This window comes from Tenrec ecaudatus, chromosome 13 (genome assembly GCF_050624435.1).
Source record: "Tenrec ecaudatus isolate mTenEca1 chromosome 13, mTenEca1.hap1, whole genome shotgun sequence".
NCBI classification, from domain to species: Eukaryota; Metazoa; Chordata; class Mammalia; order Afrosoricida; family Tenrecidae; genus Tenrec; species Tenrec ecaudatus.
The window spans coordinates 68,389,401-68,414,843 of record NC_134542.1 but is presented as its reverse complement, the minus strand read 5'-3'; the positions used below and the strand labels follow the sequence as shown (position 1 = coordinate 68,414,843).

The 25,443-nt window shown below is 45.9% G+C and overlaps 1 protein-coding gene across 1 annotated transcript in view; it reads left to right on the top strand.

The window, feature by feature from the left end:
• MYO3B (myosin IIIB) overlaps positions 1 to 25,443 on the top strand; it is a 504,101-nt gene that overhangs the window by 173,679 nt on the left and 304,979 nt on the right. Inside the window, exon 10 of the mRNA XM_075529130.1 lies at positions 18,870 to 19,022. Coding sequence (XP_075385245.1) covers positions 18,870 to 19,022 — 153 coding nt within the window. The remainder of the gene's footprint in view (positions 1 to 18,869; positions 19,023 to 25,443) is intronic.

Below are 25,443 nucleotides of genomic sequence, written 5' to 3'. Positions count from 1 at the left end.
TATAGTTATGCCACTGTATTGTGTGGTATGTGAGAGAGAAAAAGAGACCACTGAATAAGGCTTGTTGAGGTCCTTGTTCCTGAGTTGGGAAAGGAAAAGGCAAATTATTATAATTCATCTACAGGTCCATCCACATCTCTTTCCTCTCATTACCTTCTTGTCTTCCAGCCTCAGCGTTCACTCCCTCTTCTTGCTTTTTCCACGTCCTTACTTCAGACCGCCTGCTTCCTAACTGGACCCCCTCCCTCCCTTTCGTCTGCTCTCTAGTGTGGTGCCAGCTTGGTTTCTAAACCAATGATGTAATTGTATTATCTCCCTGATCAAAAACCCAGTTCAAAGTGGTTCAGCACGAAAATCCAAGCTCACCACGAAGGCCGATCAGGTTCAGAGCAAGGATTCCTGGCCAGAGTCTCTCTGTGGCAACTACATGATCCCAGTCTGTTTCTCCCAGAGGCCATGCATTATACACCGATGGACTATCATCCCTTCTCTTCCCACCACCTGGAATGCCCTTCCCCTGGACTTCCCGTCATTCTCGCCTCCATCCTTTAAGACCTGGTTTGTGTCATCTCAAACACTTGTCGCTTGAGTGCTTTCCTCTTTCTGAGCTCCTCTAGTGCTTCCACGATTCAGCCGTCTGAGATTCTTCATGCTTCCGTCTGTTCCACTGCCTCTAGATTCTGTAAGCACAACCCGTTTGCTCCAGGCATGTTCTCCCTCAGGCACTTAGCTTCAGGCAGGTCCCAGTGGATCCAGGGAGTTGGGATCCAGGAAGGAAGTGTTTATCAAGGAGTAGAACCCCACCTAGTTATTTAATGCATATGCAGGGAGTGAATCTAAGTTTGGTATGATTCCAGAAGATTCTTAAGGGGGAATATAGTTTCTTACTGTTTCCCATCATCCTTTTGTTAACTGGTCACACAGTGGTTGTTTGTGTGTTGCGGCGATTCTGAAAGCTATGCGCTTGGCGTTTCACACATCAGCAGGACCACACATGGTGACTCTGGTTCAGTAACACTTCCAGACCAAGAGAGGGCAGGAAAAAACGTGTGATGACTCACTTCTAACAATTAATGAATTTTCTCATGTATTCTCTCATGTGTCACGAGAGAATATTGTCTGAGCGCTGGAGATGGGCCCCCGAGGCTGGAAGGCTCTACACCATGGCCACAAGAGTGGACTCAAACCTACCAGTGATCATGAAGCTCATGCAGGAAGAAGCAACATGTCATTCTGTTATACATGAGCCCGCCTTGAGTCAGAGCTGACTATTTTTGCATCCCTCCTATCTTCTGGTGGCATAATAGTGGGTTATGAGTTGGGCTGCTAACCACAAGGTTAGCAGTTCAAATCCACTGAATCCACCAGTCGCTCCAAGGGAGAAAGATGTGGCTTTCTTCTTCCATTAAGAGTTAAAGTCTTGGAAACCACAGGGGCTGTTCTACCCTGTCCTACAGGGTTGATCTGAGGTGGTATCAACTCAATGGCAGTGTGTTGGGTTTGGTAGGAAGGAATATATGTAGGTTTGGTATGATTCCAGAAGAATCTTAAAGAGGAATAGAGGACTGTTTTTGTTTTCCACTACCCTTCTGGCATTGAGTTTGTTTACGTGTTTTCAGCACCTGGCCTGGCGCTGGGGTGTTCGTGAGCATGTAATGGTCCCACACGGTGGGTCTGGGCTGCTGTTTTCTCACAGTAAATGGCTCAGTGCTGCTCACTGCTTCCCCTGGGAGGAGAAAATGCAGACAAACAAAAATTGTGCTTTAATTCAGAGCAGGATGGCAAGTGGGATCGAGGGAGGGATTAGAACCTAAGTCCCCAGGCACATAAGCCTAGACTAAGAATCAAGCCAGGACGGTCAAAATGGAAATTGATTTTGGAATCCAAGAAAGTAGACAGGCATGGAATACAGGAATGCCCAAAAGCTTGCACTTGAGAATGCCAAAGTTCTTCACGTCAGCCGAAGTGTCAGACCCTAGACGCTTCTCCCCACCAACGTGGCTTTGAGGTTCTGATCAGACACCTGCTATCAAGCAGGAATTTCGTCCTGCGCGGTAAGAATAACCGTGAGATTGAATCGATGGACACGGTAGGAGGGCTTCCAATCGAACTCAAGGAGCTGTTGCACATTTCTTTTCTTTGCTATTTCATTGTCGTTCGGGTGGAAGCTCACAGAGCACAATATTTTTCCATTCAATAATTTGTCCACTCTTGCTTTGTGACGGCTGTTGCACATGAACGTTTCCTTTCATGCTTGTTTCTGTCAGGCCTGCCTTTTTTTCAATGGGCACCCTTAGGGCAGTGCAAATAAACAGCAATGGGGTGTCCTGCCTGGCCTTCTCTGCCTTCCTTATTGCCACAGGCCTCCGTGGTTCCCCTTCTTTACCGATTCTGACATCAAGCATTCCGCTCACACCCCTCTACATCTATCCTGGGTCTGATCATTCGTCGCAGCAATCACACAGAACACACAGAAACTGCTCACAATTAAGAAGGTTTGTTAGGGCAGTTCATCGGTTACTATAAGTCAGGATCAGCCAACAATGTGAATACAGCCTTTGGGCTCCTCCGCCAGCAGCAAATCTCTCTGGTTCTCAGCCTCTCAACCATGTGATAGCCAAGTCTCTCTCTATTCGTAGTCTCTCAGTAATGTGGGCCCTGGGCCTTTGCCTCCCTGGACCAGGAAGGCAGCCCACCTGTCTCTCTGCCTCCAAGTTCCACATTCCCTGGCCAAATGAGGAGAAGGTACCCCATCCATCGTCTCAGCACCGCTCCTCTGAGTCTCTGTGTCACAGCCTCTGGCGTCTCTGGTCTCTGTGGCCTCCACCACTCAGACGGAGATCTTGGACTTGCTCTTCCAAAATCATCTTGGGCTTTCTCTCTCTGCCTCTGCTTTTAAAAATGGCTCATCCTTACAGCCTGGGCAGTGGTAACCAACACTAGTCAATCCCCTCTATTAATGTTACACGCCCCGTTTGCATAGCACCACCCATTCATGTGGTGGGAGTTACAGAGACTTGGGTAGAAGAGCTGTACCATTCCACAACAACCGTCTGTTTATTAACTGCTTACTGTGTGCCAGGCATGCGATGTGTTTCCTCTTTCACTCCCACAACAGCCCTCATTCCCATTTTACATACGAAGAGACAGGCCAAGAGAACCTGCAGATCATCATACATTTATAAGAGCTCGATTTAAGGCTTGACTCCGATTCTGGCTCTTGAGTTTTCTGTAATATTGCCCCAATCCTAGACATAGAACATTTAAAAAATGACTGTCTGCATGTGTCATATTTAGGAAATGGTAGATTTGGAGATTATGCATATTGTTGTTATCTAAACCCGGGTGGCATTGTATGTTACGCACAGCCAGCAGTTCCAATCCACCAGCTGATTTAGGGGAGAAAGATGAGGCTGGTGGCTTCCGTTGATATTTACAGCCACAGAAACCCTAAGGATCTGTGGGCCTGACAGTTCCAGGTGGGGGGCATGGGAAAGGAGGAGGTGTGGGGGGAAGGGAGGGGGACCAACAAACCCAGGGACAGGGGAACAACAAGGGATCTAAAACAGAGGGTGAGGAGGGTGTAGAAAGCCTGGCGGTGTTTGATCACTTGTAAAGTAGCTGAGAAGAAATACTGAGAGCAGAATGAAGGGTGAACATGATAGTGGGTGTGTTAGTCTGGGTAGACTAGCGAAACAAATCCAGGGAGACTCATGTGTATAAGAAAGAGCTTTATATGAAAGAGCAATTGTATATTGAAAAAAAAAGCCCAGTCCAGACCAAGGCTGTAAGTCCGATATTAACCCATATGTCCAACACCAATCTATAAATTCCTTTTTAAACTCAGGCAACACATGCAGTGACTCCAAATGCAGGACGATCACTGGCCAGTGGGTGGAAAGTCTTGTGGATCCATCTGGTGGAAGCATTTCAGTTCTGGCAGTGGTCTCCATGTGGCTTCTCCCACTGCAGGGCTCTGGGGTTCCTAAAGCTTCACGGCTCTCGCCTAGCTCCATGTGTCTTTGTCAGCAGGAAGATGAAGCAGAAAGTGAGTGTGGGTCTGGCCTCCAGTGAGCTATTTTTCTCCTTCGAGCCCCCAAAGTGAGGTCATCAGGCTATGACCCCTTCACAAGTTGACAGGAGATTATGTAACTGCCACGGTGGGGCAGGAGGAAAATAAATGGAAATAGAGGAAAGAACAAGGAGGTAAAAGCGATATATAGAGGTATAAATACAGGCATGTATATATGTAAATATATTAATATATAAAGAGTGGTCTATGTACGTATATTTATATGTTAAAAGTATTAATGTAGCAAATAGACTCTGGACCTCTACTTAAGTCTTCCCTCAATACAGGAACACTTAGTCCTAATAACCTGGCACTGTGTGATACTCAACTTCCCCACATGATTGCTGAAGACAAAATGGGTACATAAGCAAATGTAGTGAAGAAAGCTGATGGTGTCTAGCTATTAAAAGGCACAGTGTCTGGGGTCTTAAAGGCTTGAAGTTAAGTAAGCGGCCATTTAGTAGGGAAGCAACAAAACCCACATGGAAGAAGCACACTAGCCTGTGTGATCACAAGGTGTAGACTGGATCAGGTATCGGAAGATCAAAAACAAACAATCATGTCGATGTGAAGGAAAGGGGTCAGAGTGGAGACCCAGAGCCCATCTGTACATAATTGAACATTCCCTCACAGAAGGGTCACACGGAAGGGACGATTCATCCAGGGTGCAGTATGGCACCGATGAAAAACACAACATTCCTATAGTTCTTTAATGTTTTCTCCCCCACTATCATGACCCAGTTCTACCCCATAAATCCTGCCAGACCAGAATATGTACATTAGTACAGATAAGTGCTTTTGACACACAGACTGCAGGACAGATAGACTCCTCAGAAACAGCAGCGTTACCATGAGGGTATGGAGAGGGAGGGGGGGAACGGGAGAAAGGGGGAACTGATAGTGATGCTGGATGTATAATCACACACACACACCCCAGAGTGGGGCAGATGAATAACAGAAATGTGGGTGAAGGGATACAATGGAGGTGTAAGACATGGAAAAAAATAATTTATTAAGGGTTCATGAGGGAAGGAGGGGGAGGGAGGACGGAGCAAAGAGGAGCTGATATCAAAGGGCTCAAGCAGGAAGACAATGTTTTGAAAATGAGGATGGCAACACATGTACAAGTTTGCTTGACATAATTGATTTATGGATTGTTTTAAGAGTCACCAAGAAAATTATTAAAAGCAAAGCAAACCAAAACCCCACCTTCCTGCAGAAGTGACCACAGAGAAAATAAGGAAGAACAAGGAGGTGATGCCTTTGGGGCCAGCGTTACAGTGGTAAAAGCGGCCGCAGTCACAGGTTCCCATGGCTTGCCGTATATATGCCTTCCCGGCATCCGTTGCTGAAGCCATGCTGCCTGGTTGAGGAAGTCTTACCAGCAATATTCCACGGCTGTCAAATGATACTGTGTAAGCTCAGCTGCCCAAGAAGAAGGAAAGATGGAGAATAGTTCAAGCAGAACCGCAGCAAGGGTACAAATGTGCTTGACACAATGCATGTATGCATGGATTGTGACAAGAATTGTAGGAGCCTCCAATAAAATGATTTTTAAAAAAAGAACACATAGGTTAAAAACAAAACAAAGCAAAACAAAAAAAACCAACCAAACCGCCACTTCAACCAACAGGCCTTCAGTGGTCTTCTCCTAGGACTCGCTTCAGCCGGTCTGAGCCTGTGGCCCGTCTGGGTCTGCTCTGGACCTGCTCCTCTTCCTCCTTGCTTCCTTCCCTTTGCTTTCATTTCAGATGTTGCTCTCCTCTCTCTTTCCCCAAGAATAGTTCTGCCCGTTTTCCCCGGTACATGCTGTGCCTTGCGCCCCCAGCCATGGCCACTGACTTGCCCCTCAGTCTAGAATGGGCGGTTTTCACCCTCACATCCCTATCCTGCAGGGCACAGCTATTTTATCTGTGCTTTCCTGTGTACTGATGACCAATGGGTTGGAACTCTGGTGGCATAGTGGATTACATGTTTGCTGATAACTGCAAGGTCAGCAGTTCTATTTTGCCAGTTTCTTCCTGGGAGAAAGAAGAGGCTTTCTGCTCTTGTAGAGATTTATAGCCTGGGGAACCCCAAGGAGCGGTTCTCTCTGCCCTATAGAGTCACTAGGAAGCAGAATGGAGTTCTTGGCAGTGAGTGAATGACCAGGGTTATGTGGTAGGAGCAGAATGTGAAGTTATCTTATACCTTTACAGGTTCCACCTTGATCGTTTCAGGGTTACTGCTGATGGTGATCCCTGCCTTAGTCCAGGGCTTTGTTTTGCATAGGGACACTTTCTTGCTAGGTGACAAATGCCGCTGCTTGTCTGTGCTTCAGAAAAAGCAGCCTTTTCCCCATTCTGTCTTCCTGGGCTCACCTGCTTGTAGTCTGTGTACCTCAATGCCGGCAGCTTTGTGTAAAGCTGAAGTTTTAACTTGCTAGCTGAGTCTTCCCCAACCCCTCCCTTATCTCAGGCGAGATGGCAGCGTTTGGTGGCCTTGTGGTCTCTCTCCAATGTCGTCACACAGAATCCCCTCCACTACCCTCTTCTAAAGAGACTGAGTTTCCTTTGGAACTCCTGTACTGTTTTTTTCAGGCCTTTTTACCCTCTGGACAAACACGGTCTACTCTCTTACTGGTAACTAGAGCTGCCCCACTGAGAGATGTGCTCTCGGTTTGTATTTACCTGCTTACGGTGGTGTTCGGGTTTAGATTCTGAGCAGCCCACTTATGGAAGGCTATGGGTGAAAGTGAAACAAAAAATGCATTTGTAGAGTGTGCCCGCCACTCCCACCCCATGGATTAACCTAACTGCCCACTGTATTCCTTCTAACCAGGAACCAAGGTAGTCTTGCCCCAGGCAGAATGCTTTGGAAAGCGGACAACCTTCACCCCCAGGGGCTTGCTGGGTATGCTGATGTGCACGGTAGGAAAACCACCCTGGACCAATCTTGTACACTCTTCTACCTAAAATAGTGTACATGGCCCGTCATGGCCCTGTTCCTCTCCTGTAGTCCCACCTGCAGTGAACTGACATCAATCAAGAATGTGTGAGAGTTTTCTTCTTAAGGTCAAACGCATTGCCATCAAGTGTGTGTCAACCTAAAATGATCCTATAGGCCAGGTAGGACTGCTCCTGTGGGTTTCCGAGACGGTAACACTTTAGGGGAATAGAAAGCCTCGTCCTTCTTTCTCACCGGGGCTGATGGCCTCCAGGTTGGCAGTCTAACTGTAACCCACTACACCACCAGGGCTCCGGGACAGTTCCCTCAGTCTGTACTTAAGCAACTAGCTGCTGCTGCAGCTTTTTTGCCTTATAAACTTTTTATTTATGTATTTATTTAAATCATTCTACTGGGGGTTCCTACAGCTCTTATTCACAATCCATACAGACAGCCAGTGTGTCAAGCACATTTGTACATTTGTTGCCATCATCATTCTCAAATAAAAAAAACCCAACAGGTTCATTTTAAGCATTATGCTACTTGATCCTAACACATTGACTAACTGTCTTTGAAGGATCCCTGAGGGTGTAGTGGTTTCACATTGGGCTATAATCCGAAAGATCAGCAGTTTGAAACCACCAGCCGCTCTGAAGGAAAAAGCCTAGTTTTTTTGCTTCTGTGAACAATTACAGTTTCAGAAATCCACATGGGAAGTTCTTCACTGTCCTATAGGGTCACTGAGAGTCAGCATCTACTTGATGACAGTGAGGGAGTGAGTGGATTTTTGTTTGAAATGAAGACATAATAATGGCATAGGCCGGTTTATGTAGTTATTAAGAGTAACTATAGTGACACTCTCTTTCTGTTAAGTCAATGCCAACTTAGGACAGAGTAGAATCGCTCCCGAGGATTTCTGAGCCTGTCCATGTTTATGGGCGCTGACTGACTCACTTTTCTCCCATGGAGTTATTGGTGGATTTAACTGCTGACATTTTTGTTAGCAGACCAGTGCTCATGCACTGTGCCGCCAGGACTCCGTGAAAAGAATGACAAAGCAGAGCAGCACAGCAGTATTGGGGTATTAAAGGGGAAGAGATAATGGTGGCTACAAATGATGAAAATACTTCCTCTGTGCGTGTGTTAGGTCCGCTTTCTGTATTTGTAGAAGTTGCCGCAAGTGCTTCTAAGTGTCTTATGCTTGTTAATAGAAAATCTTCTTCACCTTCTGACATGGTGCTCAATCAAACACAGCTTAAAAATACAGTTTAGAAAGCACATCTGTACGTTCTTTGCCCTAATCGTTTTCTTGTTTTTTTTATTAGGGGCTCATACAACTCTTATCACAATCCACACATATACATACACCAATTGTATAAAGCACATCCGTACATTCTTTGCCCTAATCACTCTCAAAGCATTTGTTGATGTGCTTTATACAATTGATGTGTGTATATGCATGGATTATGATAAGAGTTGTATGAGCCCCTAATAAAGTGTTAAAAAAATACAGTTTATGTGGTGAGTCTATACTTGGGCCTGAATTAATTTCCGGGTACACAATGGTTTCCTGACACATCTGTATCAGCTTCTATACTGTACTTGTGGGACAGATTCTAGTGTTGAATATACTCAATAAATATTTTTTCATTTAAATTTAATTAAAAAAAACATTTGCTTTCTACTTGGGCCCTTAGTATCAGCTACTCATTTTTCCCCTCCCTCCCTCACCCTCCCTCCCTCATGAGCCCTTGATAATTTATACATTATTATTTGTTTCATGTCTTGCACTGGCCACTGTCTCCCTTCTCCCACTTTTCTGTTGTTTGTCCCCCTAGGGGTGGGCTGTTATATGTCAATCATTGTGATTGGTTCCCCCTTTCTCGCCCCACCCCTACCCTCCTGGTATCATTACACTCAATATTGGTCCTGAGGGGTTTATCTGTCCTGGATTCCCTGTGTTGCCAGCTCTTATCTGTATCCGTGTACATGCTCTGGTCTAGCCGGATTTATAAGGTAGATTTGGGGTCATCATAGTGGGGGGTGTAAGCATTAAAGAACTAGAGGAAAGTTGTATGTTTCATCGGTGCTATACTGCACCCTGGCTGGCTCGTCTCTTTCTTGTGACCCTTCTTTGAGGGGATGTCCAACTGTCTACAGATGGGCTTTGGGTCTCCATTCCACCCTTCCCCTCATTCACATCAATATGGTCTTTTGTTCTGGGTCTTTGATGCCTGGTACCTGATCCCATCGACACCTCATGACCGCAACTTTAAATCCTTAGATGCCATTTTTTCTAATGTGTGCATGGTCTCCATCATCTGGATGATGTGTCTTTGTTTTTGTCCCTTTAAAGGCCTAATACATGTTCCCCTTGAAATGTATTTGAGATTGGTGTCTCTTTTGTACCCTGAAACAGGGTTAAACCCTACTTTCCTACCGTAGGTATTAAGTTAGCATACAATACCATCCCCCCCCCCTCAGGGAAACAAAAACACCCATGCATGCAGTATTTGTAAACTTCCCGCAAACTGAAATGCAACCAAATGCCCCACTGCAATGGGGAGGGGAGGTTTGAAACGGCAAGGGCAGTGCCAAGCGGCTCCGTCTGCCTTCTTTTTTGAGGCATTAGTCATCTGGAGGAACACGCCTGTGTAGTCAGAGTCTTATCCCCCAGAGTGGAAATTTCCTTCCAAGACAGAGCATCCTGGTCTCTCCTATTTAACCTATAATCAGTGCATCCTTTGGAGGATGTTTGCCTCTTGATGTAGAGGCTTCTTTGTCAGTCAGGCATCTGTTGGACAATGATAGGAAGCACAGGGCCGCTCAGTATATCGTAGACCAGGGAAGTGTTTGCTCAAATCAAAAACACTCGACTCTCCTCCACCAGCCAGAACCCTTAGAAATCCACAGCAGAAAGTACGAGGATGAACTACAGAGTACAAAACAAGACAAGACAAAAAACCCAACTCCCAAACCCACAAGAACAAACAACAGTGACAACAAGAGATGCTGAGTTCTGATGAGCTTTTGCCTGTGTGTGTGGAAGAAGATGGCTTACCCTCGGTCTTTTCTCATCTGGGTTTTGGATTTTTGCTTTTTCAGGTGCACCCACCACCACCCCACCACCCCTCATTTTAATCATTGGTAAAAAGGTACCCATGACAAAGTGCTCCTCCTGGTAGGCCTCTGATGGGTTATGGAATGACTGTGGAGAGCCACTTACTCCGTTGGGGGAGCAGAGAGTATGGGGGCACCGCAGGCTCAGCAGGGCCCACACAGGAGCCTGACCTTGCTGCTTATGAAGAAATGTCTCTCTCTGTCTTTTTTTCCTGCCTGTGTCTGGCAGACGCCAGGCTGGGAGATTTCAGTAAACGGCTGCAACAACCTGTGTTTAATGCGGTGACACTAATGAATTCGGAGAATTAATTTTCAGCTAAGAATGCTTGATGGGAAGTTACTAGAATTTCAAATTAAGTGGTGGATTGACTGCCTTCAAGGCAGGAATTTGCTTCCTTTTTCTTCTGGTGTACTTGTCTACCGTAGTCAAACCGACCACTCTGGCCTTATACATTCAGAATTTCTTACATAGCTCTCACTGAAATCGTTTTGCCTTTTCCCTTTTGTGTGCCCCACCCCTCTCAACACAGGATCCACCACACCCGAATCCAGACTTTTAAACACGATTTTAAAAGTAGGGCAATGAAAGGGTGGAAAGGGCTGGGGGGCGTGAGTAGTATCCCTACATCTAGCGCAGATTGGGTTTCTTTTTCTGCGGAGGAAACTTCTGGGAGCAGCTGAGATCTAACCAGCCGCTGTTGTGTGCCGGGGGACCTCGTGGCGTCGGAGCAGAAGCGTGCTCCCAGCGAATGCACCGGCTGCGTGATTTCGAAGTAGTTTGCCAGTCCTTTTCTCTGACTTGCTTCTGAATTGGTACAGACCTTCGACCTTCTGGTCAGCAGCTGAGCACCTGACCCTGTACGAGCCCAGGACTCCAGCCTGGAGGTCAGGGGCTGTATTTCCCCTGTTGGGGATGTGGCTGCTCCATACAGTCCCGGTCAGTCTCCACTCAGAGTGACCCTGTCAGGAGGAACATGACCTGGCCCTGGGCTGCCGTCCTCTGTTTGTGTCCATGGACGGAGCCACCGTGTCCATCCGTCTTGTCCAAGCCTTCGTCCTCTCTCTTGCATCGCCTCTCTAACTTTAGAGCCGTGGATCTTAGCCTTCCTCATGCCGCGACCCTTTAATACAGTTCCTCATGTGGTGGTGACCCCCAGCCACAAAATTATTGTCTTTGCTACTTCATCACTGTCATTTCACTACCGTTATGAATCGGGCGACCCCCGTGAAAGGGGTCACAACCCACAGGTTGAGAACCACTGTTTTCAAGGGCGTAGAATGAGACTTTCTACTCCCCCAGGGGCAGTGCTCCCCTGCCGTACAGGGCTGCTGAGTCGGAATTGACTCCACGGTAGTGGGTGGTTTTGTTTGGTTTTTCACCCCTACTTCTGCAACTCTTCCACCCGGTCAGGACCCGCAAAGAAGCCGCTTGTAGGGACACTCTTTCCAGGAAGACAAATGATAGCAGTGTGGGGGGCAGTCGGTTGTATCTACCCCAATCCGCCTAAGAAGCTTCACTGTGCTTAGGTGCCTTCCGAAGCGCTAAATGTGTGCTTTGGAGGATGACGACTATTTCCCAAGTGGCTTTGACTAGGAAAGGACTTTTCTTTTCAGTGGAATGCCTACATACCAGCCTAGAGCAGCGGTTCTCAACCTGTGGGTCACAGCCCCTTTTGGGGGTCGAATAACCCTCTCACAGGGGTCGCGCAAGACCATCGGAAACATATATTTCCGATGGTCTTAGGAACCGCTATAAGGCTCCTGCTGGTGTATCCGTCTCCAGGCAGGTCCGCCCACATGCGGATGTGCTGATCTGGTGAGAGGCTACCTCGACCTTCCACTGACATTGGCTTTTTATGAATGCTGTCACAAAATGTAGCAATGGAGTTGACTTGTTATATTAAGACTATTACCATGCTACACCATACTTCAAGACAAAAGTTCATTTATTTGTCATTAGAAAGAAATATTTCACCATCTATAATTACAGAGTGCTTTTGTGATTGATCACTATGCTTTCATGATGTTCAGTTTGTAACAATGAAATGCATCCTGCACATCAGATATTTACATGACGATTCCTAACAGTAGCAAAATGACAGTTATGAAGTAGCAAGGAAAATAATTTTATGGTTGGGGGCACCACCACATGAGGAACTATGCGAAAGAGTCTTGGCATTAGGAAAGTTGAGACCTCCTGGGCTAGAGTTTCTCCCAGCTCCCTCCCACTGGCTGCCAGCCTGCTCCATACAGAGTTCAACACTCCGTGCATTCTCTTACAAAACCCAATCAGTCTCCGCCTGGGGCTCCGGCCAGGCACATCTTCTGTGCCTGGAATTTTCAAGTCCTTGGTTAAGCAATCCTGAAACCAAACTTCCTTAGCTTCCCACGTTTGCTATGTCGATCGGGTGAGTTATATACCAGAGGATAATCCTGCTTTTGAAAAGGTCACGGAGGCTGCCAGGAGTCCTAAGGATCCCGGCAATTAATTGCATCTTCAGCCTCTAAATTCTGCCTGAGAGGAGAGTCAAGTGGGATTGGTAACCGCGTAAGCTTAAACAGAAAGAGTTTTTTGGCACCAAGTTACAAAGTCTTCGGCCATAAAGACTTCCCCTGCCCAAGTCGGTAAAGCAAATCACTGTTTTTTGAGTGTTCAGAGGAAGCCACTTGGGAGGTGAAGATGCATGTGCTGGTGGCCTCTTGAGTAGTTGTCTACACGTCTTGTCTCTTGGGTCACATCACAGATACAGTTTCCTCAGTCTTGACATGTCTTCTATCCCTCCTCCATCAGCTTAGGGCTGTGGTTTCTCCAGAGAAGCAGAAACACTGATACTTGCATGTGTTGTGTCTATATAAAAAAAAAAAAATTCACCGCCAACCAATTGTTGCTGACTCACATCAACTCCACTGGATAGAGTAGAATGGTTCCTGTGAGTTTCCAAGACTGCGCCTCTATCATCTGTACTGAGGCAGAGAGACTCGTTCTTGTCCTCAGAGCAGGTGCTGGTATGTAACTGCTGACCTTGAGGATTGTAGTGGAAGGTGTAACCCCAATGCCACCAGAGCTCTGCAAACCAAGTCACTGCAGTTGAGTCCATTCCAATTCATGGCAGCACTGTAGGACAGCGTAGAGCTGTCCTGAGAGTTTCCCATTAAGGGAGTCTTAGAAAGAGTCATCTTTTTCCATCAGAGCAGCTGGTGGTTTTGAACTGCTGACCTGTGGTTAGCAGCCTAATGTAGTCTGGCATAACCACTATCAGGGCCCTGTGTTGTATATAGAAAGAGATTTATATCAAGAAATGGCTTATACAGTTGGCGACATAGATTAAGTCCAGTCTGATTCAAATCAGGCTTCTCCTGAATCCAGAAGCTGATGAACAGGAAGCAGGATGATGAAGGCAGAAGTTTCAGGGAGCACAGGCTGGTAGATGCAGGAGTCCGAAAATGGGCCAAATGAATCCAACATCCATAGTCTTTGGGGACTCCTAGGATCAGCAGGCAATACACAGGATCATGGAAACAGGCCTAGGATCCAGCTCTGGCAGAAGGTGAAGAGTCAAAGAGAGTTTGACTCTGCTCTATCTCTTTCTCTTATATAAAAAAGGTTTATGATACAAGGAGGTGTCATCAGGCTGAGATGAAACTGATAGGTTGAGTTCCACCCCTACCCTTACCTGAGTGTCTAGACGACATAATCCCTAACCATCTTAAGGTCCAAAACTTCCCTCAGGACCTAGCTTAATTTTTAAAGACACACACACACACACACACACACACACACGTTTTATTGGCATATCGTTCACATCTAATAGAATTCAATAGTTCAATCACATAAAAAAGCTTTGTACAGTCCTTACCACAATCAGTTTTAGAACATTTTCTTCATTCTTGTGTTCATGGTGATTAGCTGTCCATTTCCCCAACTTCCCCTGCCATACCCCCAGGAACCATTCATCCAGTGACTGTCTCTATAGATTGACCTCTCCTGGATTTCCTAGACAGCAGAACATTGACAAACAAACAAACAGAAAACATCCTAGCAACAGTAACAAAGTAGGACCTCAGAAAGAAAGCAGAAAATAATAAAAACTAGAAGATGGATCATAAGGGACATCAATGATAAGGCGCTACATTGTATCCTAACTGCATCTGCAACAACCCACTTCCCCATGGATTTTGCATAGTAGCAAGGCTGTTCACAGCCTTCATGCATGGTCGGCGGGGATGCACCAGGGCCTTAATCCATGTGTATTTCCTCTGCACTTTTTTTTTAATGGAAACAGCTTTGAAATGGGGCCAAAGGGAGATCAGATAATAAGATAATACATTTTGGCGTAATTACGTCTGCCATAATCGACGTTGCAGTGCTCTCAACTATGAGCAGAGGCGTTCACCAGGAGGCTAAATCTACCTGTGGACCCTGCATGTGGGTTTCCACTGTCATCCAGAGCCTTCTGCAAGCCAGGTGTTCACCAGCTGAGCTCTGATACCATTCCTTGCTTTAGATTTGGATGACCTAGCTGAATTCTCGCTAACTCCAGGAAGCCTCCCTTCTTCTCTGTCTCTTACACCCTAACATTTTGCCCCTTGTATTGTGTTGTTATTCGTTGCACATGCTGTTATTATTAACACAGAGCAGAGCAGGAAGGGTTCTAATGGAGTTGGGGCTTGACTTGCTACTTATTACGATGTTTCCTCACCTTTTAGAAGACAGGCTTAGGTCTGGAAGTTGCTTTCTGAGCTAGCAGTGTGGCTCAGTGTGGTCTCTGTGAGCTTCCACCCTGGCATAGGGGGACCAGGGCTAGACAGTGCAGAAGGGGATGGTGCAGCCCATCCACTTCATCTTCAGATCCTTGTAAAATAGCTCCCGGATTCAGGTGTGGTTCTAGGAGCCAGTGACTACGCACATAGAGCGCTGTAGCATAGGTTTTGATGAGTATGTGAACCTTGGATTATTAGATGATGCACAAGAGATTCCCTCTAAAACAGAGTCAAGAAAGCAGCTGGGATAGATCCTACTAAAGGAGATCACATTGCTCTAATACGAAGTGTGTCGACACTGAAGTGAGCAGTGGGGCACCAGCTCCCCCAGACCACGTTTCCGTTTCTTGGGTGACGGGTACAGTTCTAAAGGATGTGCTCATATTGTCTTCGTTGCCCTTACGTTCTTGCCCGAACCGCCACCAGCGGCCTCCATGGGCTTGTTTTTATTTAAGAAAAAATAAAACATGGGCTTGGACTAGAGCCTCTTGGTCCCCGGGTCTCGGAAACCTTATGCTTTTGTGTTTTCATTTCTTCCCCCTAAATATATAAGCCAACGCCGGCTTTTGATATTTTCTGTGTTTCTCTGACCTTTGTCTTTTCTGTCAGATTGTAGACCCTTGAGGAAAAAAGTCATCATTTTTTATTCATTAATTTCTTTTGGCTACATGCTGTGCCGTGCAGTGAGTGTTTGCCGGATAAATGAAAGGATGTGAGACTGAGATTCTAATAACTCAGAAAGCATGGTTTCTAGCCACCTCATTCTGCATGCTCCTAAGGTAGAACTACATCCGAATTTCCTCCGTCACTCAGTAAAAGTGATATTTCCATTCTGGTCTGGCTCATTGAAGACTGCTGTGATGCAAGACCACGCTCTCCAGGTCGCCGTGACCTTCTGGAAATCCTCCGGTACACTTGGGGAGGGCACAGTCTGCTTCGCGTTCTTCCTGGACACGCTCCGCCGTGTCTCAGTTCTGCTGATCCTGCAGCAGGACTACGTCACCGCGAGAGTGCACAGATCCCCTTGATCTGGAGAGTGGATGGTTCGTCCCTACCCCAATTTCCATTTTAAAAAAATCTCCAAGAGTCTGCCAGCAGATTTACTGATAGTATCTTCTGATTGGCTCCTTTTATTAATCAGACTCCACTTCTTACCCTTTTTGGGGTTTAGGGAGACACAGTTTCCAGAATACCGAGTGATCTTGTAACCTTGTTTGCAACCTTGTTTCCCCATGGGCTTCCAACATGTGAAAGGTGTAACGCCTTACATTGCACCCCTGGATTCCAGAAAGACCTATTTGCATAAGGTTGGGGCCTGAGTTCCCGTGTCCATTTCAAATCCTGCCAAAAACTTCAAAAGAAACCAACTCACTGCCATCGGGTCTATTCCAGTTCATAGCATAGCCTACAGGGCAGGACCGAACTCTCCTGTGGTTTCTGAGACCATACCCTTTACTGGAGGAGAAAGCCTGGTCTTTCTCCCACGGGCCTCGGGCGCGCTTGACAACCACTGTGTAGCCCGCTAAGCCGCCAGAGATCCTCAAGCCTTTCCCAGGAATGTTTGTGACCAAAGTCCCTAACCTGGGACACAACCCAAGGCACCTGTCCCAAGGAGGAAAATGAGGAGCATCCGTTCCACTTCCAATCCATATGCGGGGGGTATGTGAGTAGTCCCCACACCTCCGCCTTCACTCCCAGCGCTCTGCGTCTACACATTTGCAGTGTTAGTGCTGATTGCCAGGTGGCTGCACTTTTTGACCTTTCCCCCCTTTCCAACAAGCATTGCTAGTAAGAACAAACAGTTAATGCATCTCCAGTGGAAAGAAAGCACAAAGAAGGCGAATAAAGAAAGAAAAAAGTCGGGGTGGGTGGGAGGAAAATATTCAGTATGAAAACTGATTTAGTAATCCCCTTCCTGTTATTTGGGGAAATAATTTAGAATGGGTCTATTTGGTGATAAGCAAAAGACATCAGACCATCTGCCTAAGATCACTGGGCACGCTTGGAATTCAGTGGTTCCCAAGTCCCTAACCGCCCCCCCCCCCCCCATTTCTTTCTGTAGCCTGAGGGTGAGAGCAGGACGCTAACTGCCACCAAGTTAATGCTGACTCATGGTAATTCTGGCTGAGTAGAACTGATGCCGTGGGTTTCTGAGGCTGTACCTCTTCACGGGAGTCGAAAGTCCCATCTTTCTCCCATTGAGCTCAAACTGCTGATCTTGTGGTTAGCAGCCCAACTCGGCATCCACTACACCACCAGGGCTCAGATAGCGTGAAAATCCAACCAACAGATCCGTCTTCAGAAGAAGCTCTCAGACAGAGGGCTGAGATTGCTTTTATTTTAGGGCATGTCCTCGCGGCCTGGGAGCAGAGGCCATGCCCCTGTTTCACTGACTATGCAATGGCCTCTTAGCTTCCTTTTTTGGTTATGTTTTTCCAGTTGCTTTGAGAAGCATGGTTATTAGTGTTTACCTTTCTTTGATAGTTACATATACAGATACATATACAAGGCATCTAGAGCAGAGACATGAGCGTATGATTTCAAGCATGGGAACTAATTCGGGAGGGAGGGGCAAGAAAAATAATAGATTAGACAAAAGGTCTCCCACGTAAAACAGTCAATGATTGGTTTCTCCCCATGGCCAGGCAAGGGTGGCTTTCACAGTCCTACAGGCGGCAGGACGGAGATAATTGAGGCTCCCGCTCCAATAGCTAGGGAATCCTGGGGATCAATGCTGAAGCAGCCTGGCTGGGAAATTGAAAACTGCCGTCTCAGGTCTGCAAGGTACGGGATGCCAAAGTGGGCCGGGGTGAAACAATTGCATAGGGTAAAGCTTTCTGAGATGAACCCAATATTGAGGCTTGCTTTAAGCACCTCTGCTTAAACATCCAGAAAGAGATACGCAAAGCGAGGCTGGGCTTCTTGTCAATTTCCAATGTACTTGCTTTTGTGGATTCTGATGTGTTTTTGATTTGCTGGCATGTCGCTCCTGGGAAAACTGGAAACTCCCATTTCATGTAATGGGCAGAAGATCCTGGATTTACCCTAAGCCCATGTGAGCTAAAGACTGATCGCTTGTAAGGGCGGATGTTGACATTTCTCCCTCCTGCCACCCACATGCACTACCTGGTAAGAACCAGGTAGTGTGTCCGGAAAGGCAATCATCATCAGAGTTAGTCATCAGATTCAGTTTCACACGAAATGTCCTGTGGCAAAGTAATCTTTAATTACATAGAGAAGGCAACAAAATGTATGAAACCAGTTTTTTCTCTGTAAAGGCCATTGAATCTCTGAAACAGAAAGTGTCCCCTCACTGCTGTTTTAACCAATTAAATGCAGAGGAGTTTAAATGCAACCTGATTTTTGCCTTGTGAATGGACTTTGTGTTCTGTTCACATAAGTTCTGTTCCAATTTCTCTGAGTTATCCTGTGGCCACGCTCCCTGCTTCTTCCAAAGAAATTAGAAATCATGATGTTGAGCTTTTTCCACGTGGGTTGCTTGTATGAGTGTTTTCCTTCATGCAGTGCCTAAATGCATTGTCCCCAAATAATGAAACATTTCATATTTTAGATTTTACTGGAGGCGATACATTCAATGCTAGAAATGTCTAAAATAAAAAAAAAAGACTAATCCATTTTCTTCCATTGAAAACATTTGTTCCGTAATGGAAATTCAGACGGGAAATTCAGTTCGACCAGTCTTTTTCCCCCTCTTCAGTGTCTTGATGACTACAAATTAAATTAATGAAAAAAATGGATCCTAGTTTCAATATTTACTTAAAACAGGAGGAAAAGAGGCTTTTTGTATTTTAATGAATTCAGTGAATAGAGTTGATATTTTTCTTTCCATGTTGTGGTGCACACGGATAGCAAACTGCGTGAGGTTAATGGTCAGGTTTGATGAGTGAGTCTTCTTGCCTCCTTTCCCGCTCACAGAAGGATGGGTTAGCGAAGACTCTCATTTGCATTGTGTGTTGATTTTTACCCTCAGGTGCCTTATTAAGGATTTCGAAAAGCGACCTTCCATCACACAGCTTCTCGACCACGCGTTTGTGAAAGGGGCCCACGAGAAGGGCGTGTTTCTGCAGAAGCAGCTGGCCAAGGTCCTTCAAGAGCAGAATCAGCTACACCTTGTGAAAACCAGGTAGGGAGTGTACCCGGACTCGCCCTGCTTCCTCTCGCCAGCTGTTTGTGAAACCCAGCTTGTCCTGTGTTCTGCTTCTCCTGGCACTATGACCCCTGCGTTCCAAGAGTGTCCCTTACCTGACATGGGTGCTCCGGGCCCAGGGCACAGAGCCAGCAAGCAAGGAGCAACAGACCCGTGCTGCCTAGCTGTGCTTTGACGGTGCTTTCTCTCAACGGCGACGGATGCCCTCATGTTCGTTTAGCCCTGGTTAAAACACAGCAGACATACTTGTTTCGATTGCACACAAACGTGCGTTTATGACCAACCAAGGTTACTGGAGGGAAGCTGCACCTGCATTGGAACATCTTTACTTGGCCCTTGCAGACTGGGCAATAGGAGTGTAGCTTGTAAAGAGATTCCAGAAGGTTTTGTTGTTTTTGTTTTTTAAGAGATTTTGGGAGGTTTTGCAAAGCGTGTGGGTTCCTCTTAAAAAATCCCCTCGGGGCAAGTTAGTATTTTCAATGATTCCCCCCACCACGGCCCTGAGAGTCTTGGCTCTCTTTTTTTTAAGCAATGGAGATTTCCCTTCTTATTTTAAGAATATGTCTATAGTTTAATATTTCTTCTGAGTGGTAACTGCTTAAGACAGCATTCAGTGGTGGGCTAGAAGAACTAGGGCTGTGGGTTTCTGTCCAGAGGGTGGCAGACTTTCTCTGCAATTTTTTTGGAAATGCAAATAAACCGGTTTTCCTGGGCTCAGCAATGATTAGGTTTTAAGAAGCTGGCTAAGCTGCAGATAAGCGCCAGCCCATTATTATTAAAAGAACATTCGAAGCAACAGAGGTGAAGAAAATAAAATATAACAACTCACAAGTTCTGGAATTATTCATTATTCTGCAGGAAACTGTTTACAAAAAAATTCACCACTGAATACTGGCGTCAGAACCTTAGGCTCCGGAGGCGTAGTTTCAAGGTGACTTATCTTGCGGATTCTCTACCTTCAACCAATTTCCTTTCTGGATAGTTCCAAATAACATCCTCATCTTCCCTTGTTCTGCTACCATTTCTGTTTCTATGGCTTGCCTACATAGGGTAAGGAAATTCCCGTGACCTGCTACCTTTTTGAAGTGGCGGGAACTTCATGTAACTGTTGTCTCTCTTTTCCTCTCCTGCTGTGGGATTCCATCTCCCAGACCCCAACCCCACTTCAAGAGCAAGAAAGAAAATAAAATCAACCCAAACCAAACTGAAACCCCCCATTTTACTGCTGTTCATCACTCAGGCTGTTACTTCCTACCTCTCTCTTCCCAGGCCTGTGAGGGAGTTGTTTCGCGGGCTTAGTTGGCCAAAGTTGCCCATGTTTCCCATTTGCTTGACTTGACGTCAAACAAACGCCCAGTGCCGACTCATAGCGACCTCCTCAGGGTTTCGAGACTGTCACTGTTGGGGGAATAGAAAGCCCCTCTTGCTCCCTCGCAGCCGCATGGGTTCAAACAGCTAGACTTCCCCAGGCTCTCTCAGCTCCTTTACTTTCTCTTCTGTGAACTCCTTCAATGTCAAAGCCTCTTCTGGTGGCCAAGGCTTCTCCCAGGGTCACTGTCAAGTTTTTATTGTCGTTCAGCAGTGTGGCTGCTTTGAACAGTCATTAAGATCTATCTTGGAACCAAGGGTGTGAGGGGCGATGCTGGGAGAGTAGAGGGTGAGTGGGTTGGAAATGGGGAACTGATTACAAGGATCCACATGTGACCTCCTCCCTGGGAGATGGACGGCAGAGAAGGGGAGGAAGGGAGACTCCGGATAGGGCAAGATATGACAAAATAACAATGTATAAATTACCAAGGGCACATGAGGGAGGGGGGAGCGGAGAGGGAGGGGAAAAATGATTAGGGCAAAGAATGTACAGATGTGCTTTATACAATTGATGTATGTATATGTATGGATTGTGATAAGAGTTGTATGAGCCCCTAATAAAATGTTTAAAAAAAGAGATCTATCTCACCTCACAAATAGGTAGCAACACTTTAAGGAGCCTCATCCTTGAGATGTGGGGCATGTCGTGGAGCTGCCTCGACTGCACACTACTGCCTCCGCCAGGGCTTGCCCGTGAGCTGCTTGCAGAGATGTCTTTTTTAAAGCTCATCAGAGAAAACTCGGGGGGGAAAAAGAAGCCTCAAATATCATTTGATACGGACACTGGAGGTATCCGAGTTCAGATAGAATAAAAATCAATGAAAATAAGGGGAGGCAGCAAGGCCAATGCACCCCATGGATTTTCCCTGCATAGGGATGCTCCCAGAAGGCAGGATGGCGCAGTGGGTAAAGCCCAGGGTTTGAAGCTCAGCTCAGCTACTTCCTTCTGGTGCCTTGGTTCCCTTGTCTAGGAAATAGAGTTATTTTCAGCGTTGTTAGTCAATACCTGTAACGTGCGTAGAAGAGTGGTTGATAGTTAGCCTTCAGGTAATGTTAGCAAGCAGTACTAGCCAAAGCCTTGCACCTGGCTTATTGGATGAAGAGCTCTCTGTTTCTTTTTACCACTATCTGCCATGTGACTTTAATGTGTGTAAATGTGTCCCTAGTTGCTTACCTTACAATGTCCGGAAACTAAATCGCACTCAAAGGTACTAACGAATGCCCAAAATATGAACTTCTGTTATTCACGTCGAATTTAGTCATCTCTTCATCCAAGAAACATTTGTATGGGTGCCTGTGTCAGGCCCCACGCTGAGCACAGAGAAGACACAGGCAAATCAGATACAATGTCCTGATTAAAGAGCTAGTAGGCCTGCCTGTGATACAATCGGGAGTCAGAGGAGAAGGCTCAGCCTGAAAAGAGCCCAGTCAATGAGTGCCCCATGAGCGCACCTGGGAAAGATGCTTACGCCAACCCATGCTGGGATGGGAGAGGGGGGGGGCAGGGAAACAGCTGAAAATCCAATAGAACAGTGGTTCTCAACCTGTGGGTCGTGACCCCTTTGGGGGGGTTGAACGACTCTTTCACAGGGGTCGCCTAAGACCATCAGAAATATGTGTTTTCCGATGGTCTTAGGAACCAAAACACCGCTCTTCTATCCGTCTCCAAGCGGAGCCAACCACATGCAGAAATGCCCACCTATAAGTCCCTGGCATTAAGACTGTTGCCCATACTACAACATGCTTCAAGACAAAATTTCATTCATTTGTCATTAGAAATAAATATTTCACAATCTAGAATGACATACTGTTTTTGTGATTCATCACTGTTTTCATTATGTTCAATTTGTAACAATAAAAATACATCCTGCATATCAGATATTTACATTCTGATTCATAATAGTAGCAAAATTATAGTTGTGAAGTAGCAATGAAATAATTTTTATGGTTGGGGGTCACTATCACATGAGGAACTGTACTAAAGGGTCGCTGCATTAGGAAGGTTGAGAACCACTGTCCTGGAAGGTAGTTGGGAAATGGGTATGTTCCAGGTAGAGGGAGCAGAATAAGCAGAGGACAAAGGCACAGAGGCTAGAGAGAGTTTGGGAAATGCTTTGGACAAGTTGTTGGCGTGGCCAGAGGGTAGCATGGGACAGATGAAATATGGAGGCAAGGGCTGGCAGGGGCCTTCACAGATATAAGGTTTGCCCTTGGACACTCGGGGCCTCTGGATGATTTCCAGCATGGAAGTTCCTATGAAGGTCATTCTGATCGCAAGGTAGAGAAAGGGATGGCAGGGGCAAAGCTAGAGGCAGAGATAGATATTAGTGAGTCAATCGTGGCTACTACAAATGATGACAGGCCTTTAGATCATGGTATTGTCTGTGCCGAATCGCCTCCTTTGTCATGAGACCAGAACTGAATGATATCAAACTACCTTTACTAAATATGTGGATTAAAAATTCTTCAGAAGAATCCTGATTGAAATACAGAAGCAAACTTCAAAGTTTCATGGAACTCAGACTTTCTTAAGCCATTGAGGCTGAACGACTACCTCAAAGCCTTAAACCCAAACTATCCCGCGTGATGCCATCTATAAACCAACAATTGTTGCTAGGTGCCAACGAGCCGGTGCTGACTCACAGAGACCCTAGCACAACAGGACAAAACACCACCCTGTCCCGTGCCAGCCTCACAATTGTTCTGATGTTTGAGTCCATTCTTGCAGCCACTGCGCCAACCCATCTCCTCTTTTTCACTGCCCCTCTACTTTACCAAGCATGATGTCCTTCTCCAGGGACTAGTTTCTCCTGACAACTCGTCCAAAGTATGTGAGAATAAGTCTCATCGTCCTTGCTTCTAAGGGGCATTCTGGCTATATTACTCCCAAACAGAGACTGGTTTGTTCTTTTGGCAGATCATGGTACCTTTGACGTTCTTCGTCAGCAGCGCTATGATGATTCAAATGCATGAATTCTTCTTAGTCATCCTGATGCAGTGTTTAGCCTTCGCCTGCATATGAGGCGATGGAAAATACCATGGATTGGGTCAGGTGCACCTTAGTCCTGAAAGTAATATCTTTGCTTTTCAATCCTTTACTGAGGTCTTGAAAAGCAGATTTCAAATAACAATACACAATAGTTGAGCCTAAGTAGAAAAGAATGCCTGTCTTGATAATATCTGTTCTTTTAAATAATTGTCTATATGCGATTAAATAGGCTGCAACTGGGAAAAGTTAGATGAGATGCTTAGGCGGCAGTGAGTTTGTGTTAATGATGTTGAAACCACAGAAAAGGATATAAAGTTATTGAGAAAGATGGCACAACTTGAAAAATGTGGTCAATGTCACTAAGCTCTACTTGGGGAAAGTACGGAACTTTTGTATGTTTTGCTGCGCCTAACTTTACAACCCCTCTGCTCATAAAAGGCAATGGCATTGACAAGACTTAGATGTAAAGTGGTTGAGGTAGATTTGTGTTACCAGAATTCAGGTTCTTGTTTTACCAACAGAAAGATTGACTTTTGGAAGGCACAGGACATCCTAAGAGAATTCCGTTAAGAAACTCATGGAGAGAGAGAAGCCCTTCCAGGGAGCTTGGCTGGTCTAGGTATTTCTTACTCCCCATGTACATGCTCACCGCTTTATGGCTTCTCTCTCTCCCACTGCCATCCAGTCAGTGAGCCAATGCTGACTCATAGCGACCCCCTGAGGGGGTTCCTAGACTGTAACTGTTTACAGGAGTGGAAAGCCCAGTCTCTCTCCCATGGAGCTGCTGGTGGTTTCAAACCGCCAACCAAGTGGATCGCAGCCCAACGTTGAACCACTCACTACACCACCAGGGCTCCTTTTAAGGATTCACATCATACAAATTCTTGGGACTTTCCATTGGGGGCAGCAAAGGGCTTTTGGAAATATAGCCTCAAGATATTATCATCGACGCCACACATGCTTTGTCCAAATTGCCACCTTTGCCTCCCTTACCCTGCTGTCTTATTTGGGGAAAAGATTAGTGTCTCTTGAGCTACTTAAACCGGCTGATCCCCTGTACTTGTTTATATTATAATGGAATATAAGTTGTCCTAAGTCACAGAGAACAGTCCACAGGCTCTGCTTTCCTTTCACATCCTATCAATGGTGAAATGCAATGGTGAATCTTTCTAAACCCTCAACTTTCTAAGATAGGAATTTTCAGTGATCCAAATAGTGCTGGGCCCCTACCCAGAGTGATTTTTTTTTAATCATGAGGGATGATGCCAGGAATGATGCCTTCTGAGGACACTGTCTTGCTGCCCTTGCATAGTCAAGGGGATGCTCGTCACTGTCCCTCGGGGAGAAAGCAGTCAGTAGGGGGAGAGGTTATTAAAGGATGGTGAAAACTCAAGCACATATCCTCATGTAGGGGAGAACACTGGAGACAGAACAGGGCAGAGCAAACAAGGATAGTGGGGCAAAGGGCCTAAAAGGAAGGTTGGCTTAGAGAAAGAGTCTCTAAAACAGGTGTCAGATGAACTCACAATGGAGTCATGCACTTGACAAAATGGTATTGGCAGTGGAGTAGATGATGCCCATAAGACTTAGCAAACTTAAGCCCAGCTTTCCTATAAATCAGACCAACTTTGTTGGCCAATGAGATTCTGACAGTACTCCTCGGCCAATGAAATCATGACAGCATTTCAGTAGTACAATGTATAAGCCAATCAGAAATAGTCTTCTTTGCTTCTGCATTTTCCCAGTATTCTGCTTATACTCCATGAAGCATCTTTCCACCTGTAGTTTGGTGCTATTCGATTCATGAACCTTCTGCAGGAATACAATTCATCTAATAGATTAATTTTCTTAGTAGCTCAGTTTCTTTTGACACAGAAAAGACATGGAAAGAGGTTGGCCGAAGAGACACAGTTTATTTGAGACGGGAGAAAAATTCTAGGGAAAAGAGACCCAAAGCCACATGTATTTTACAGTATTCCTTTGCTACGTCCTGAACAGGATAGGGACAAAAAATGAACCATCTATATGAAGAGCCATCAG